The sequence below is a fragment of the Zootermopsis nevadensis genome, unplaced genomic scaffold (genome assembly GCF_977971745.1).
Source record: "Zootermopsis nevadensis isolate Lab colony 2312 unplaced genomic scaffold, Znev_1.0 Znev_ptg000061l, whole genome shotgun sequence".
Classification (NCBI taxonomy): Eukaryota; Metazoa; Arthropoda; class Insecta; order Blattodea; family Termopsidae; genus Zootermopsis; species Zootermopsis nevadensis.
Genome location: NW_028259192.1, coordinates 21,484,633 through 21,504,019, shown reverse-complemented (window position 1 = coordinate 21,504,019; position 19,387 = coordinate 21,484,633). Strand labels below are relative to the sequence as shown.

Sequence of the window (19,387 nt, the reverse complement as noted above, 5' to 3'; positions counted from 1 at the left end):
AATTGTGCTTTCTTATGCTAATTAACTTTTATCATGTGCACGAACGAAGTTTTCTTTTTGTAAATGGAAACTGGTATCAAATAACAAAGACGGATTTTTCGCTGTCTTAATTTCAGAAATAATTTCAACTGGAAAAGCGTCCTATTCTATCTACAGTGGGGCAATGCGGCCGGGGCATGAAGCTAACATTTCATCAACATTTAGTGCCGAGATTAAGCATTCGTGGAGCCAATCCTCCATATTTCTGCACCGTGCTTTGTTAAGTACCCTTTTTGATAAGTAATTTGTAGAATCATTTTTTGTTTTTTGAAGCAATTTTCTCCAGAGTTCCCTCCTGGTTACTAATTATTGTTATCATATGCAGGAAGAGTCCAAAATTCTTACTTTCACTGTTGTAATTTGAAATCTCAGCAAGAAGTAATAACGTGCATTATTCTAGCATTTGGATACAATCACGACAAATCTCGTGCAATAGACGCTCATTTCCTGCTTCGTATAATCTGTTACGCCTGAATATTATGCAACTTATAAACCATGAATGTCTGGTGTGTTGACTTCTGAGCTTGTTGCTTGGATGAACACTCCTTTCGCATTGTTCGACGTACCTGAAGCCAATTATTACGAATGTAAGAATGTAATGTGACTTTTACGACACCTAGTGCACAGAATATACATCTCTTTGTTTGTGATTCTCGCGATAGATGGTAGCACTGGCAAAACAAAGAAACTAGCAGTTTTTTTTTCCACATGTCTTACCTGCACTCCAGTTGTTTGTGAAGTAAACACGAATTTCGACGCTGTGCGTAATTTTATTAAATTTATTGGTCAGTTCACTTGTGAATTTAAACTTGTACGACACTCCAGCCTTTATTCCGTGTTTTGTTATAACCAAAAAGTCCTTTATAGTTCGTTTAAGGACTTGGGAAATATCTTCAGTAGAGGATATAAAATTGTCCCTGGAGCTTTCTAGCAGCACTGCGCCGTGGAGACGTACGAGGAGCTTTGTCCCGAGGAAAGAAGCTTGGTACCCATTTTATAAATGGCTGGGACATGTAGCACTCATGGGAAATATGAGAAATTCACGTAGCAAATTAGCCGGGAAAACCGTATGGTCCACTGAACTATGAGAAAGTTATCTTACTCATGTATACGTTCATATTCTGTGACTTTAGTTTTATTTAACCGAATTTAATTTACATTATATTTGTCCACATGTAATTTTAATTATTAAACTATTCCACAAAATACCACAAGAAAGAATTACGCATAGATTGGAGGATAATATTAAAATGTATCTTTAGAAAATAGGATGCTGTTCTGTGGATTGAAATCCCTCTGACTCAGGTTATGGTCTGTTGGTGTGATTTTATGAATATGGTAATGAACATTCCGTTCCCGTAAACTGCAGGGCAATAGCTGTGAGCCTCTCAAGATGTCTTCGTGCATTTTTTTTTTAGGGAACTCGAGGAGTATGTCACTTTGGCAACAGCGCACTCATGACGTCACTGAGGCCCATGAATGAGGGCAATTGATGATTCCGTGATGATATGCATTACTATACTGTGCTCCGCCCGTCATATTACTTACTGTGGTTACAGCCTTCTGGTAACATTCGCGTTTCATGAGGTAAGGAGTCAATTAATTAAGTCAGTTACTTAGAAAAGCTTTTATTTGCAGTTACTATTTTTCTGGAAGTGGAACGATTCGGTACTGAAGTCAACATTACGGTAATGTTTGTTATTATTCGTTGTTTTATTTATGTGTTTTTTTTTCAATTTCTCAAGGATAAGAATCGATTTTTATCGGCAGACTGGCTAGCAGACGATAAAACATTAATAATATGACATTTCGTTTGTGTGTCGAGACAATGTTTTGCGCCTCTCGTACGCGTTCATGTTCCATGACAGATTATTTTGTGTTAGTTTCCTTTTTGGCTGAAGTTACAACTCGTTTAACACACAATTTTTGATAAAGTTTCCTGACGACAGTTTGTTACTCTCGGGATTACTAAATTCTTGGGAGTTCGTCCATATTTTGGGATTCAAAAGAACACCGACTCATGTATACTTTCCTTGTTTAACTACGTACTGAATCGAATCAAGAGTATTCCAACCCATAATCTATAACCTGTTAGAAAACAGTGATTGCCTAGGGGTTGGACGACCGTGGTTCGATTCCCGGCAGATTCTTCTCTGTATCGCAACGTCTGGATCGGTTCTAAGCCTTCCAGCCTCCTCTTCAGTGGGTGATCATTTCCCCAGGGTCAAAGCGGCTGGGAAGAGGTTAAGAATGCATGGAATTAAACCTCCATTACCCCCCATACCAGGGGCTTTAACGCAATTATTTTTGTCATAATTATTATCGTCACTCTGCTTTATGCACGCAAATGAATTTCAGCTGTTTATATAAAAAATAACCTACAGTAGAGCGAGTGTCATTTAATAGGATTGTTTCCCCGTAACCATGTCCTATCGGCGTCATAATGTGGAGTCGCTATGCTACGTCACTGTTAGCAAAAACAAAGGCCTTGTTATGCAAGTGTGTTTAGTCGTAGGAAAAAAAAGAACGTCGAACAACAACCGTCAACAAATAAGCCCCACATTCGTATTGTTCTTCCATACGCTTTAAGTTGGCAACCTTCGTAAAGAGTGGATAAATATAGAACTGATTTCTGGAATAATTACGTTGCGAATTAACCAATGCGGTAACAGGAATGTGTAAAGTTCGAATCAGTGTTCTGATATTTGGGTTTTCTTTATTTCCAAAACAATTTTTTTACTTTGTGTTTTGTGTAATAATGACGTCGGCTGTTTTAATATTCACTCTAAAAACATTTATTTTATAAAGCTCTGTTCGTTCGTATGAAACATTTGCATACCGGTATTTACAAAGATAATTTTAAAGTACAAACAACTTCAAAAGACAGTGACAGCCTCACACGTGCCTTCGTATTTAATAAAGCACGTCCTGACTTTTCTGCTAGACCTTACATAAACCATTTTGACCTAACCTAACCTTACATAAACCATTTTGACCTAACCTAACCTTACATAAACCATTTTGACCTAACCTAACCTTACATAAACCATTTTGACCTAACCTAACCTTACATAAACCATTTTGACCTAACCTAACCTTACATAAACCATTTTGACCTAACCTAACCTTACATAAACCATTTTGACCTAACCTAACCTTACATAAACCATTTTGACCTAACCTAACGTTACATAAACCATTTTGATCTAACCTAACCTTACATAAACCATTTTGATCTAACCTAACCTTACATAAACCATTTTGACCTAACCTAACCTAACTTGCCACAAGACTGAACGTGGACCATACTAACATTTCTTAGTTTTCCATTAGACGCAAATCAAAACATTTTTAGACCTCTGATGAAGTTTTCCTTTTATCCACCTACAGGAGGGACCCCAGAAACGCGATGTTGAATCAACGCTCGTAAAAATGCAGGACATGTCTTCAACAGTTCAATAAATAAATGGTTTCGTGGCTCACGTACAGTCTGTCGTGTGTGATTTCAACAAGATTAACCGAAGAACAAAGATTGAAATGAATGTTCTGTATTTAGCAAATTCCTTACTTGAAACTTTACATACGTCACTGACCTTGACATCTATTTAGTGTAAACAGAAATCTGCTGTCTGTGCTTTTGGTGATGTTTGTACATTAAAATAAGTGAGAATGTATTTGAATACGAACATGGCTTTGTCATACATCGATTTGAGAGTGAAAAAAAGTAAGCTGTTGACAATTGCTATCCGACACGCGTTTATGCAATTTTTACTCCGTTCCTAGAATTTGGGGTTGAATTATGAATTGGGGTGGCGATCGAAGGGAAATAGCGACTTGCATGTTTCGTACACAAACCAAACACAGCAGGTGAAGTGATGTCACGATTCCAGGAGACTTATAGCGATTCTACGAAGAGTTTAAAACGCAATTGGCTACGAACTTCCGTGCACGCTTTGAATTACAATTATCTACGAGAACTGAGAAACGAGGCGGAAGTAATTTCCACTGCGACCGTTAACGAATCGAGTAGTTTCCTCATGAGCAATCGAGGATGGCCGACAGGGGGTAAATAGGGAGCTAGAAACGTCACATCTTAAGGAAAACAACAGGATTTGAAAGGTAGCACGGAACTGGATGGCTTTTGTGAATGAGGCATTGAACCCTTGGGTTCTAAAAACAATTAAAAAATTTGATAAACTATCTGAAGAACTGTCAGCTTCTCAACGACTCTGCACTGTGGACTTGTTTACAATTCTATGAGTGCGTGTTTGTAACCTTATTTAACAATACTTTCTCAACTTCAAAGGTCATTTGCTTGGATCAAAATCTTAAATCGTCATCACAAATCTCATGAAGTGTAAGAATTTGTCCGCATTTATCGAAGTGACGTCAGAATTTGATGACGTAAAGTGTTTGTTGTGTTCAAAATTATATGTCCAGTAATACAATTTAAAGTTTGTTTTATTTTTGGACACATAATTTTGTACTTTTGGATGCTAACTTATGCAGTTTGTCCTCTTGGAGGACGTCTTGCCACGAGACATCAGAATCGACGCTGGCTACCCGACGCCAAGCGTCACGTCTCCCATTACCCCGAAACCGGCAACAATATCCTGAATAAAGGGAAGATTTTTAAGACTAAGCTTTTTAATTAGTTTACCGTACGCCTATGACACTATTTTGCGTCATATTACTTACCATTCGTACTGAAAAGCCTCTAATTATTTGTGGTACATTTGAGACACCCTGTATTATACTGTAATTTATGTTGACGGAACTGATTTAACTCAATTATTTAATATCGAGATAGTTGTTTATGTAACGCTGTAAGATACCGAATGTTTTTAAAGCTGTTTCATATTCCGACATGTACAGGTTGTCCAAAAAATATGTATACACAGATTCAATAAATTAAACGAGACATTTTAATAAAAACTTGACGCTTGATTAAGCACTGCACCAACTGTGTTAAGTTGTTTCCTCTGGAAATTCGCGGTAATCCGTTAAACACGTAGCACTTAACGCGTGTATTTATTTATTTATTTATTTTATTTTATTTTTTTATTTTTTGTAGATCTGCAACCATGTCGCCTCAATACGTCCACGCCGACACAGACAGCGAACAGGACCGTCTTCTGAACGAATTCTTCAAGCCGTCTTTCAGAAGAGGTTACGTCCGGGTGGGACCCAACAAAGTCCTCATGCCAGTTTACTACCTGAAGTTCGCAGACCGCATAGAGAACATGGAAGTTCGAGACAGCGATGTGTGGGTCGTGTCCCATCCCAAAACAGGTAGTCGACTGTTCCTTTCACAAGGGTTTACATGATGTGAAGAGATGTAAATCGAAGATTTCGTTGCCATACACTGAACATTAAAATCATTGATTACGTTCACCAGCGTTCTTCAAGTGTCTGACATTTTATGTTTAATTTAAATTTAAACACAATTTTTACTAACATATATAATACGCTTTTCATATAATTATACCACTAAATAGTGCGTTAACTTTAATAATATTATTTATTTAACACAGTATTGAAACTTAACTGAAGATTACTTAATTAATTACTTAATTAATATTTTTAGTTTATAATTCCTGATCAAGAACTTTTTATTTTCTGATGTTGAGGTACGCGAACCACATATTAAGAACTAAGAAGCTTTATCATCAGATCACGATAGCCGTTTTCCAGCCATGGTTGACGTGATACAAATTATTGTTACATCTAAGTTTATATCACAATACAGAGCCGACCTTCGTGTGGTAATACGAAAGAAATTTAGTTGTTATAATGCTTTGTCATGTTACAAATGTGTATACACTATGTTTTAAGACTAAATTTGCGTAAAATTAAATTTCTAAACAGAATATAATAGGTTCCGGATATGTAATTTCAATCACGATAAAAAGAACAGCTTTGTCAGTCATGAAATTAACAATGCTTTAGACGTGATTTTGATTTACATTTTGTTGTCCGTATTTGTCACAGATGAAAGATAAAATAAACTACTTAATCGTCGTAAAGCAGTGGATAGTAACTCCTTGTAATTATGTTACCGCGTCAGTTTTTCTTAACCACGTGAATCAAGTTCACATCTTCACAAAAGATTTTGTTCCGAAAACCGTGGAATGGAAAGATATTCGATTACTCACAAACTCCAAAAGCCCAGTAACTGTACTGTAAACTACGGGCGTATCAGTTTCATCCTTCAAAACAAAACACTTTCGAAATACGCAAGTATTATGTATCACTCTTTATACGGTAAGATAATAAGACGTACGTGCTCATTGTTGAAGACCAAAATAACCCGAGGACCTTGAAAATACAATGTAAGTAGCTCGTATGGACGGACGTGACAGAATCTGAAAAGAATATGTTTATATAACTTGTAGAAATAGCAGTAAGATTAACAGTTGAAACACGCAATACGTTTTATCCTGTCTCGTAGTATTTATTTATGAATGCAGACCATTGTAATTATAGTTCTTTCTCCTTCAGTGCTTTGGTTGGACAGAAAAGCTATCATGATAATGACATTATTACAATCCGGTTTCGAATTTCTTAAACAACTCAAGGTCGTACACGTAATTTGTTTTTTTATAACGACCGAGGAAATAATAATTTGGTAAACAATGGCGAATATTTACACGATTATCGATTTTAACAGTTTTACGCTGGAGTTTCTTTGTTATATTGTTCTTGTAGTAAGTAACAACGTCTTGAGTTGGCGATTATATAAGTGTTGTAAATCATACGCGTTTCATGTCCAGAAGTTTTAAAATCTCTTGTCTATCTCGTTTGTTTAACCTTTAAACGTTAGCTTCCAAAGTTTGATTTCCATTATTCCGGGCTGAGTCAGAAAATTGTTACGTCATTTCTCGTAGCCTCCAGTCTACTAATCACTGAAGTTGGCCATGGCACTTTCAACAGCCCGTTCAGCTCTGCTCTGTGAACTACTTCAGTGGCCTTTGTGAACTGATAAGCAAAAGTTGTAGTATCTCATAATAAGATACCTTTGTCCTTTGTATTAGTTTGATAGTTCCGTTCCAAGAAAATGTAAGATTACTGAAGTCTGCGAAAAATGACACTCAAGATAACCCAGCCACTGTTATAGAAAATTAAACATTTTTAAGAGACAACAGATTCAAGCCACGGTGGTCTAGAACGCTGGCCTTGTAATCCTGGGGTCCCGGGTTCGATTCCCGGCGGTGCCCGAATTTATAACTTGTGTTGGGCAAGGCCGTGGTCTAGGCAACACGGAGTTTTCCTCCGTGGCATCCCAACAATTACTCCATTCACACACAGAAGAAGGCAATGGCAAACCACTTCTGGATCATCTGCCAAGAACGTATATGAACAGGTCCCAGTCCGAGAAAAGGATGGAAGGATCCTGTTCATATGGACCTGTCGTCAGACAGAACACTAAATAAATAAATATAATTGTAATATTATCCTCACATGTGTTTCATATATGTTACGTGAACAGATATATTTATATACTTTTCATAATCATCGTGCCTTCTACATGTTCTGTCCATTTCATCTTCCTTGGTTTGATAAATGTAATATTATTAACTGCAGCGTATAATTAACCTGAACTACGACGAAGGAAAATATAGCCTGTTAATCAATAATACTTCGGTTAAAAATTTTGGCACCGGCAGAATTTATAAAAATCTATTTTATAAAAATTTTTTGGGGTCTAAATTTTCTGAGACGCCTTTCAATTTAAGTCGTGTTTAAACTACGACAAAGCATCCTTTTAAGTCCAAAGCACTTTTAAGGATCTCGTAGGATGTTAGCTTTATGACCGTGCAAAGCTGTAGCCACCTCGCCCAACCCCCAAGCTGGAGAGCGTAAGGAGTGCAGTGGTTAGCACTCCTGACCTGTTTTAAGGAAGTTTCGACCCGAAAGCGGGTTACCTTGACAGAGGTTTATCGCTGTGTTTTGTTTAACGTGTTAACGCGAATATTGGAATAACCCCAACTTCAAGTTTACAGAAAATATTTCCTTCAGCCAACAACACAACACGAACGATGTTTTTCTGGGTACTAACGTCGTGTATTCTATTGCGTGCATACCAGCTTTTCATACAAATATACTGTCTCCATCTTCAGGGCAGAAGTGGGACCTAAAAGGGAGAAGGTGTTAGGAGGCTGGGGAAAATTTCACAGTTCCTGTTCTACGTCAAATAGGATTATCAAATCAAAGACGATTAGATGGGCGGGGAATTCAGCGCGCATGGGGAAAATTAGAAATACGTACACAATAAAGGTCTATTTATATAGGAACGTAAAGATAACGACACGAGCACGACACGAGCCCTTGCCGATTTTTCAGAAAATATTATTCAACGTTTTTCAATGGAACTGTTTAGGAAAAATATCGTTTTAGACCTAAGTTGGGCGAGACTCGTTCGTGGAACGAACGAGCTCTGAGTCAATATAAATAGTTCCATTGAAAAACGTTGAATAATATTTTCTGAAAAATCGGCAAGGGCTCGTGTCGTGCTCGTGTCGTTATCTTTACGTTCCTATATAAATAGACCCTTATTCTGGTTATAACGCCTGAAGAGATCGTGTAAAACGTATATTAGAGGATAATATTAAAATGAATCTATTGAAATTAGGGTGCGAGATCGTGGATCGATCCATATGGATCAAGATAGGGATAGGTGGAATGATTTGTGGAAATTGTGGTGGACATTCGTGTTCCATACGAGGTACGGAATTTATTGACTTGCAGAGAGACAGCTTCTCAATAAGGACATTCCTGGGTGTAGTTGGTCGGTTGGTGTAGTTAATTAAAAAGACTCCGCCTTGTCGGAGGGGCGGGGCACCACAGGAACTGTTCGTAATTTCGTGTTAAAAAACATCATTTTATTTTCTCTTGGTATCAAGCTTTTTAATAGCAGCTGTGAAGGTTAAGTCATCAGCTGCCCTCATAATGGGCGTCTTCTGGTTAAAGAAGGCAGTAAACATCGAGAATTCTTGCTAGAAGGTTCGACGAAGTGTTCTACGTACATTATTGTGGTTGTAACGGTGTTCGACAGTTACTCTTGTCCAAATTGGGAACAACTCTGTTTTGTAACGGAGTCTACAGATATCTCCAGGAATTACATCGCATCTCTTTTGTAAACATAATTCCGTTAGAATGTACATTGTTGGTTTTGCTGGGCGTGAAAGAATTCGACTTTTCATTCCAGTTAGATGATGTTTCAGTATGATTTCGCATTGTTACCACATCTTTTCAATACCAGAAAAGAATAAGTTTAACAATAGTCTGTTTAGGTTTGAGTCTTTGTCTCTCGCTGGTAGAGGGAGTTTCAGAACAAATTGTTGAAGCGAATAGACCACTTGGAAGACACTGGTGTAGATACGCGGATGATTATTTTAAAATTGGTTTTAAGGTAGCGGAGTGTGACTACGGACTGGATTATTCTAAGAGTAGGGTTATTGTCTTATCTTGCGAACACGACAATGAACACAACAAATCTTGTGGTTCTATAAAAGACGGGATGTTTCTTGAAGAGATAAGGGATTGTTTGCGTCTCAGAAGTAACTGTGATCCTTGGTGTCAATTGTTAGCCTCCTACCGGATAAAAAAACAACTGCCACTGTACGATTTATCCCTACTTCCATGTTGGTATTACTGGTTGTATGAGATTGAAAATTTCGATTGGTATTATTGATTTAAGAAATTAAAAAGTACGAAATGTGGTGGCAATCATTCAGTGGCGTGAAGTTTACAAAAATATAACAAAAATTCGTCTATAATTTGAGTTGTTATGGAGTAATTCACTGGTGTGACAAAAGCCTTTTTCTCATAAACAAAAATATAGGCAGTATTTGTTTACGTGTTTGATAAAGACGTGAGCGTGTGTTTTTATGTGGACACCTCGAAACTTTAAAGACCTTCGAAGTCTCTTCCGGATGAGGATTTATAGTTTTTGTAATTCTGTGTAAATTTGCAATCTGCATGACAGTAAAAGTTCCGACAGTAAGATCCTCTGTTTCCTTTCATACAAGGTCAAGGCGCTAATACTGCTGCTGATAAGATCGTGACATTACACCGCCCTCTTATCGACGTTTTACATAATGTTAAGTTCGTGTTTGAAAATTCTAAATAGGTTGTACAATTTCTGTAATACTTTTTACCCCGCTGAATTTTTCATAATAATGAAAACATCTGATGCGCATGGGTGCAGAAAAGCTTCTTAACGGAGCTACAGCTGTATTATAAATCACAGAGACGCTGACTACGTAAATTGATTGGTTTTATGTGAGCCATGTAATTATGCTGTTTAAACTCGTGAGGGTAGAAATGAGATGAGATGGGAATAAGATCATTAATGATAAGATTGTAAGGATTTGGAAGGAGGCAATAGTCACCTATGTATGATCTATAGCTTTCGTGCCGATAAAATTCTATGAAGCCTTCACGGGCGGTCATAAAACATTTAACAGTGAACATTGGAAACTGTTTATTAACCAAAAGGATACGGGAAATGAAAATATTTTTAAAATATGTGTGACACTAACTAGAATTTGTGGACCACCATAAATTAATTCAAGGCCAATCAGGATCTACAGACCACTAGCTGAGAAACATTGAAATAAGTAACACAGGAAACTTGATAGTTTTTGTAGGAAGTGATGGTTTCCAAGTTCAAAACCTTCAGTTTGGAGGACAATCTTCGTTGCATCTTAAATAATAAATTATTTAAATTTTCAGATCCAATAGACTTCTGTTCGGAAGAAAGTTGAATTGCTCTGTTTTCCTCTTACGAATTACAAGTGTCATCAAGACATGTTGGAATTTAAGGAGGTAGATGGTGAATTAGGAGACATCTTGTCAAAGAAATTTACTAACGTCTTCCGATCTGGTTATGTTAAATCACATGGATACGTTTTACCAGAGTATTATAAGAAATTCTCAAAAATAATTGAAGAGTTTGAGGTTCGAGATGATGACTTATGGGTGATCAGTTTCCCCAAGACTGGTAAGTTTAATAACCAGCCAAACTTATACACGGTTAAAACGCGTTTGTAACGAAATTCCACTGACCTCAAATATATCCTCCTTTTGAACACGTTTCTGTTTACTCGGGGTATTTTCATTCTGGATGTAAAATAATGCCCAGTACATACCCCACATCTTATGATTCAAATTGCAAGTCAAAAATTTATTCTACATGCCCATAATTTTTTCCTCAGTAATAGTTCTAAAATGCACGCGAAATATTTATCCCATCCAAAATGAGAATTTGATATTTCTGCCCGTTGTTCTCCATAAATTGTTACCAAAATTAATGTTTCGTAACTTTTCAAAAAAAAAAAAAAATGCGCGGAACGAACACATTACAGAATACAAATAATATTTCATTATTATGAAAATAATTAAATGAACTGAAGAATGATTTATTTTGTATTTTTATCATTTACACTTTCTTCCTTTCTTTAATATTTTTGCACATTTCTTTCTTCTGAATCCTCTCTCAACTAAGGACGTGTTTTCTGGTAATAAATGCTATTAGAATTTTAAGGTAACTACTCACCTCCGTCATCATTTCCCTGATGATCTGATGATGGTCTCAGAAATGTTCTGCTTTTGCACATAATTGCCATGGCTTGTTGCGTGAGAAGATTTCATCAGGATAACTTTCTGTTCAGGTACAACTTGGACACAGGAAATGGCTTGGGTCATTGGGACAGATCTTGATTTTGAAGGAGCCAAAGTGCCCCTGCCAGAGAGATTTCCCTTTTTGGAGTAAGTAGAACTACAAATAAATGCTACTTGTTGAATGATTACTAGTTACAGAAAATGAATATATTTATTTTATTATATATTAATTAATTTATTTTTCTGCTTATTAATTTATTTTATAATTTATTAAGTCTTTTAATTTCAGCCACACTCCATTGTTTGACTACTCTGATATTATTCCCAAATTACCAGAACTTGAGTTACCGTTGTTCATAACTGACTCGCTGACGTATATAGACGAAATGGAGTCCCCACGATTCATCAAGACTCATCTTCCTTGGGAACTCCTCCCAAAGCAAATCCGCCATGGGATCAAGAAACCAAAGGTGGAATCTTCTTTAAATATCAGCAAATCAAGAGTTTTTTTTTTGAAAAGTCCATTAGAACTTACTAATATCCAAAAACCTTGTATTATTATCAGATTATTTAATTAGTTTAGTGTTTTATTAAAATTACTTAAGTCTCATTTGAAACGTTATATAAAGTAATGCTTTTATTTTCATTACCAAATTTTCGTAGTTAAAAATAAATTTTCTTTGTAATAATTAACTGAGATATCTCTCAAATTATATGCGTTAATTCTGGTTTATAAATATTTTATAATAATTAAGAGTGATATTTTTTTTGCTATCGAGAAATTACGCTATTTAACAATACACTTAATCTATATGGATATTTAATATTTATGTTAATTTATTAATATTAACTAGCGTAAGTACTTCAACGTACTCGTACGTGGGATAATGGTTGTTAAAAGTGTGGGCAGGGAATATTTGCAAATAACTGAGGTGTGGTCAAATTTTTTCAAGGTAGAAGTCAGTATTTCAAAGACGAACAAACAAACGTTTTAATAGCTGGTTTGTTGCAGATTATTTATGTTGCTAGAAACGCTAAAGACACTTGCGTGTCGTACTACCACCACTGTAAGATATTGGAAGGTTATTCCGGAAGTTTCGATGACTACTGCAAACTTTTTCTGGGTGGATCCCGTGAGTAATAACCACGCATGTTTTCCTCCTTGCTGTTGTATAGACCGTCTTTTTGTAATATGTTACGAATGTTTTTTATCATGAACATATCTCTTATTCACTTTACTGTATGGAGTTCATATTTGTGAGGTTATGTGCGCAAAACAATAATTTTTAGTAGCATACGATTCATTATAGTTGTTACTTTTTTTGTTGTGTTTTATGTAAACAGTGTGTTTTGCACCTTTCTGGCCCCATGTTCTCAACTTTTGGAAACGTCGTGATGAACCTAACATTCTGTTCCTCAAATTTGAAGATCTTAAGAAGGTGAGTTAACAAACTTTTGAAGTGGTTCCACACGTACACGTCCCTTGTTTAATACTGGATAACAGATGATATTTTGAGCTTTACGATGTGGAGGAAATGAAAAACTATGGAAATTAAATAAATTTAAAAATCCCGCGAAACATCCCTAGTTCAATTTATTGAACATTACACTGCTATTTTTGTTGTTGTTCAAAATGTAAGGTATTATTAAGGACAACTTTGCAGGACCTGCCACCAGTGATCAAGAAGACAGCTGAGTTCTTGGGCAAGGAACTTAACACAGAACAAGTGGACTTACTTGCCGATCATCTCAGCTTTACCAGCATGAAGAATAATCCTTCCGTCAACTACGAGGCGGCGATCGAAATCAACCGCAGGTTCAAACTGACTCCGGCAGATGGCCATTTCATGCGTAGTGGTCAGGTTGGTAACTATAAGGAGGCCATGAGTCCAAAGATCATCGGAGAGTTTGACCGCTGGACACAGGAAAATCTCGCCGGAAGCGATTTCTCCTTCTGATTCCCCTGCCAGGTAGAATACTATATCCGTTTGCTTAGTCACCAAAGTTCATTACCTTATACACAAAATCTTCATATTGATCTGTTTGCTTAGTAACTTTCAATACAGTTTGCATTTTCACAGCCTGTTCAGTTTATAAACATAAGAAATTATAGTTGTTTTTTGAAAAGAAAATGTATTTCAACATGTCAATACAATTTTAATTAAACTTTATCAGTGTCATGTTACAGCTTATGTGCATTCCTATTGGCCATTTGTTCCTCTGGCACACTGTTAAGCCCTTGACCTTGAAATTGAGGTTAGGTTCATAGTCCTTTACTTTGGAGGTATAAATTCCCTATTTTCATGTAATAAAGGCTAATTATATATTTTAAATGTTTAACAAGTATACAAATGTAACTGGTGATGCCAACACACAATCAATTTATATTTTAATATTAAATCATCCAGATGTTACGTCTAAGAGAGGTTAATAAATCATTTCTAGACGCTGGAATAAAAATGTCGGTACGTCTGATATAACTCGAGTGTAAATTAGAAGCATAATTATATATATATATATATATATATATATATATGTATTGGATACGTGTTTTATTTCAGGTAGGAACTGAATATTTAAATATTATTTAGATGAGCCTTCGCTTAAAAATCAACTAACTGTTGTGCATAACAGGTTAGTATTTTTTGATAATTTTAGGATAATTCGAAATTATTTTGCATTTGGTTTGTTTTGAAACCATTGGTAAGCAGCATCGAGTTTCGTCAGAATGGAAGTAAGAAGATTCACTTCTTTAGAACCATACTAGGAAATAGTGCGTCTTTGTCGTCTGATTCGGCGTTTCTCGACTGTTCTGGTGCCGTGGACCTCCTCCGCTATCAACTTGTCCAACTTGTCATGGTCATTGGGACAGAGATGGTCCCTGAGTGAGGTGTAGGTTTGATTATTCTATTGATTTAATGGGCGGAGTAGACTAAATCAGTTGAAATTCAGTCCAGTGCCTGTGGTGTTCGCTTCAGTCCAGGCGTCAAATCGAGCAACCATCTCTGGAGTCATGTGATTCTTCCAGTCACCCACTTCACCTTTTCGTATGAAACGGAGTTCCGTAGATTGAAGGAAGTCTGAACCGTTCTTCTTGGCCATGATTGGCTCCAGGTTGACTGAAGGATTCTTTTTCATGTTAGCGAAACTTAGATGATCGGCCAGTTTGACCACTTCTGACTCGGAAAGCGTCTTGCCTAGGAAGGCTGCCGTTTTTCTGATTGCACCCTCGTGATCCTGGAAATGGAGATACCACGTGATGAAATTGAACTTGTAAGCAAATATGAGAAAACCGCAGGTAAACAAATGATTCGCAGTGTGCGTTCAAGTGAAAGTAGGTGAAATTATATTGAGCGAAAAAAAGGTTAATTTATAAACGACTTTCGTAGTTAACAAAATTAATTAAATATATTCTTGCCTGCTTCAAATTGGTGCTTTATCGTGTCGCAAATTAAACAAAGAAACAAACAAACAAACAAAATATATATTGTGATGAGCAATTTTTTTTTGTTGATAGCTGAAAAGGGTGTTTAGGTTGGAATTGGGCAAATCATTCCACAAATTAAGTTCCACTAACCATCTTCATGTCCTCATACTTGAGGAAAAGAATATTGGGTTCATGTCTACGTCTCCAGAATCCCAAGATATGGTTCCAGATGGGCCCAAGTGGTACTGGAAGAAAGTAAAGCAACCCTGTCAAATGTAAACAATAGTCCAATGAGCTGGGATTGTAGATAGGGTGGATACGTAAGAACTAGATACAAAATTTTGGTGGGGAAACGTCTTCAAAAGTGACCGCTTGTAAGATTGACACAGCATAAGTTTAAGATACGGGTGGTTACGAGAATGAAGACGGAAGGGACTAGTGCGGGATTGCATTGTCGAACTTTCGGGTTCTAATACCGAAGAATTTAATTTAATTTTCTTAACCACTAAATCAATATTTAAAAAGTCTTTTTTAGTTTTTATTTATTTCATGGAAGAATTTGAGGTTTTCATGGTGGTGAGTATGAAGATGGCTGTCTTCTGGATTGTAGCGCAGAAGTTAACTTATGTTTTTCAGAGGTACTTGCCGCATCCATAATCAGGGCGACTGAAACATCATAAACTTCCACCAGACTACGTGATGCTGGAATCCAGAAGACAGGGATATTTCTAAGAGTTTTATAATCCATCTGACGGCGTCAGGAAAGTGTCTTACCTCGACCCTTCAGGAACAGCTCACAGAAGTCTTCAAATGAACCCTTCATATTATGAACCAATTTGCAGTAATGATAATAGGACACACACATGTCCTTAGGATTCCTTGCTATATACACCACCTGTTGACAGGATATTGAAGACACAGGAAGCTTTTAAAATCAAGAAACATAGGTTTCGAATGCATGGAGTTACACCTCCACTCCGCCATACGTCTTCATGTTGTGATGTGTAACTTAATTAAGTACATAAATGAACTTAAGGACAACTTTACCTTTATGTTAACAGCAGATTGACAAATCAGATACACATCACATGATTTAAATATTCACAGGTTGTCCGAGAGACCTCGTCAAATTCAGTACTCGTACCTTTGGCTTTACTGTGTCAATTTCAACCGGAAGTAACTCCCAGATTAGGTGGCTTTTGATGAATCTAGGTGACTGCATGCCTTCTACTAGATCTACGGAGTTCCCAAGTTCGTCCATCCACTCCCCGTCATCGTGAGCCATCAGCGCTGTCAGCCTACAAATAGGAAGACTCCACCTTTTGTGTATCTTTCTTGAAGAAAAATTTCTTTGTGGTAACACCTAATATTACCAAACACGCCTTTAGACTGTACGCAAATGAGGTGGTAAGTAGGATTTCAGGTTCTCGCAGTGGTAATTGTGAAGATTAACATCTGAAATTTAGTACCACGTAGGCTGGTAGACGTTTACCAACTTCTCAAAGGTCCTAGTCTATTGATGGATACATCAAGAACCACTGAAATGTCAGTAAAAATCTATCAATGTTCGATTTCCGTTCTTCTAACATCCCTGAAACTTTCTAACACTGAGAAATTCAGAATTGGTTACTCACTCTAGTAGTGGAGTCCTGAACTGCTGAAGAGTCTTTGCTTTCTCAAAATCCAGGTCATTTCCAATGCACCACACCATTTCCTGAACCCACGTGCTGCCTGAGAATGTAACACAAAACTTTTATGTTCCGGAAATACTTTCGTAAAGTGTTACAGAAGATAACATTTCTAGGGTATAATGTTGTCTCTTGCTTTGGAGAAACGTATGATAATAGGGTAAAAAAGAAAGCTCGTATGTTCCTTTCCTCCAGTTAAGGTCTGAGGCGATACTCCATTTCTCTTTCTACGACCTTCAAGTCAGTGAAAGCGGCAAACGCAACTTGGAAAACAAGAGACGACACCACTGCGTCAGGAATGTCTTAACGAGAGTTTTCGTACCAGAGTAGTACTATGGTAAAAATAATTTTCCGTACCTGTTCTATTTAATTGTTTAATTTTAACCGTCTAATCACAATAAAATATTTTATTAAATATTAAAATATTATTACTACAATTAACATTTAATATTTAAAATATTTAAAATATATTAAAATATATATTAAAATGATGCTCTTTCTATCGAAATGTTCGATTTACAATTACAATGTTAATTGTAGTAATAATTGGCCACCAGGCTGTTGATGCAGCACACAAATAATAAAGAATTGAATTTGAATTTGAATATTTTAATATTTAATAAAATATTTTATTGTGATTAGACGGTTAAAATTAAACAATTATAATCATCACAATATGACGCAACATTATCATCTCATGTTCTATTTACTGTTTTATAGTTTATTTAACGACGTTTTTCCAGCAGCTCAGACCATGTAACATCGAATACCTGTTCTGGGGTACGAGATGACCCACACGTCGCTGGTGCGAACCTCCATTGCCCGGATACGGTCTCCCAGCTCCTCGTACTTCGGTGGCAACAACAAACGTCCCGGGTTCACCTCGATAAGGCACATTTGCCTGTTGAACATCCGGTCCAGTTTCCGGGCGTCATTTCCTTCCAGACGCGCGTACGAGAGCTCGCTCCTATAGACGTAACGAAGTATTGTGAGTTTTTTTTTTCCAATGTCGGCTGGTAAATTGCAAGCAACCGTGCCATATCGCTGGTTTTTATGGGTTACTTTTATAAAATTGGTAAGATTAAAGTATAATGGTAAGGTTATGTAGGCAGTTGTAATGTTTCTCATCTAAACCTAGTAACCAATCGACCGCGATGTTCAGTGGCCATGTTAAAATAGGCTTACTTGCAACAATCGATTTGTTTCTATAATTAACACCAGCGAGGAAGTCGAAACAGCCAAGAACACGCCTTGAAATCTTGAATATCATTCAGCTATTTAATTATGGTTTTGTCTACACTGAGGTTCGAGACACTGAGAGGAACCACCCGAGACATAGGGAAATTTCTCTTCTTGTTACGTATTACATTATTTATTTTAGCTGCACGATTTATATATCGACGAATGAAATAAGAAGTTTGTCAATGTCTTTAATTACACCATAAACCTTTATAATGTGTTGCTTTAGTGCAGAGTATATTTTTCTTTATCTGAACCCTCTGGATCTAGAAAATGTAGCGTATGCAGGAATTAATTCCCGGATAGTAATTTACATAAATGTATTTGTAAAGTTGCCTCACCTGCTAGACTTTTTAAATTCCTGATGCGCGTCTATTGAGCTGTCATTGAAAACAATTGCTGTACTCATCGCGTTAACTGTTGCTCTCCCTCTCTCGACGGTGACTCGTTGCTGACTGATTTTCGAAGTCCTGTAAGAAATTCGGTGAGGAGAAAGACTTTCACTTTAAATTGAGGACTTAACACGTGACGGTACAACCTCAAAGTTCATATTACAAATTTCAATACACAGGATTACCACCTGTGAGGTGTTTAAATTTCCTGCTACTTTATGTAAAATGTTTATATAGCCTACATTTAGTTTATTATTTGGATTGGCAGTGCTTTTACTTTCTCGCCACACACGTGACACCATTCGTGACTGATCAAGTAAAGGAGAAAGTTCAGATGCGTGTGAGAGAGAAACGCGTATCAAATGTTAAAAAAATAAACGTCAACTTAATTAAATTTAAATAACATACAGCCTCCATATTCAGCGCTGATGATGAAGGCAGTATGTTCCTCCGAAACGTTGGTATCTTCACCGCCGTGAGAATCTAAAATCTGATTTAAAATAGTTTATAATAGGATTCTAAAATTGAAAATTATCTAATGCAACTTACATTTAATTAGGTGTTAAGAATTCCTGTGTTTATGCTGAGACGAATTGCATCCAAGGTCAAGACCACAAATGCTTGGTGCCCGCGGACATATGGTTGGAGGTTGGGCAGCTATGTGTGTGTGACGGAAGACGTGGCACAATACAGCTATTGTAGAGATGACAGGCTGACACTAGATGCAAGGTACCACAATGTGATTTTAGGGTTTGATAATGTTTCTATAAACCACGTCTCTTCTTTATTTATTTTCGGCCCGACCATAATTAATTCGTCAAAACTTCCGGTAACATGCAGAGGTGTTTTATAACCTCTAATTTCTTAGACCAAATGATTCACAAAAAGTTCACGATATTCATCTTGGTAAAGTATTTGAGGAACTACAATTTTTGTTGTTGTAAGATGTAAAATTTTGACGATTGTTTTGTAATATC

The 19,387-nt window shown here is 36.7% G+C and overlaps 2 protein-coding genes across 6 annotated transcripts; one reads left to right on the top strand and one right to left on the bottom strand.

Moving 5' to 3' along the window:
• Positions 1-1,461: 1,461 nt before the first annotated feature.
• Positions 1,462-13,835, top strand: LOC110832948 (luciferin sulfotransferase). Of its 4 annotated transcripts, none has more exons than XM_022070438.2 (7): positions 1,462-1,626; positions 5,114-5,331; positions 11,715-11,811; positions 11,954-12,134; positions 12,677-12,797; positions 13,009-13,103; positions 13,329-13,835. In XM_022070438.2, exons 1-7 carry the CDS (start codon positions 1,622-1,624, stop codon positions 13,620-13,622), a joined length of 1,011 nt encoding a protein of 336 aa, XP_021926130.2. In that variant the 5' UTR covers positions 1,462-1,621; the 3' UTR covers positions 13,623-13,835. The 4 variants fall into 4 exon arrangements, with proteins under 4 accessions (XP_021926130.2, XP_021926131.2, XP_087196289.1 ...); XM_022070439.2 differs by lacking the exon at positions 1,462-1,626 and adding an exon at positions 1,661-1,727; XM_087340163.1 differs by lacking the exon at positions 1,462-1,626 and adding an exon at positions 4,140-4,158.
• On the bottom strand, positions 12,847-19,378 carry LOC110838561 (luciferin sulfotransferase). Of its 2 annotated transcripts, XM_087340157.1 has the most exons (8): positions 18,960-19,378; positions 18,360-18,488; positions 17,550-17,746; positions 16,726-16,822; positions 16,236-16,389; positions 15,866-15,986; positions 15,242-15,336; positions 12,847-14,901 (listed from the first exon to the last, which is right to left on the bottom strand). In XM_087340157.1, coding segments are annotated over exons 1-8 (1,095 nt in total). In that variant the 5' UTR covers positions 18,962-19,378; the 3' UTR covers positions 12,847-14,601. The 2 variants fall into 2 exon arrangements, with proteins under 2 accessions (XP_087196283.1, XP_087196284.1); XM_087340158.1 differs by lacking the exons at positions 18,360-18,488; positions 18,960-19,378 and adding an exon at positions 17,965-18,034.
• Between the last annotated feature and the right edge of the window lie 9 nt (positions 19,379-19,387).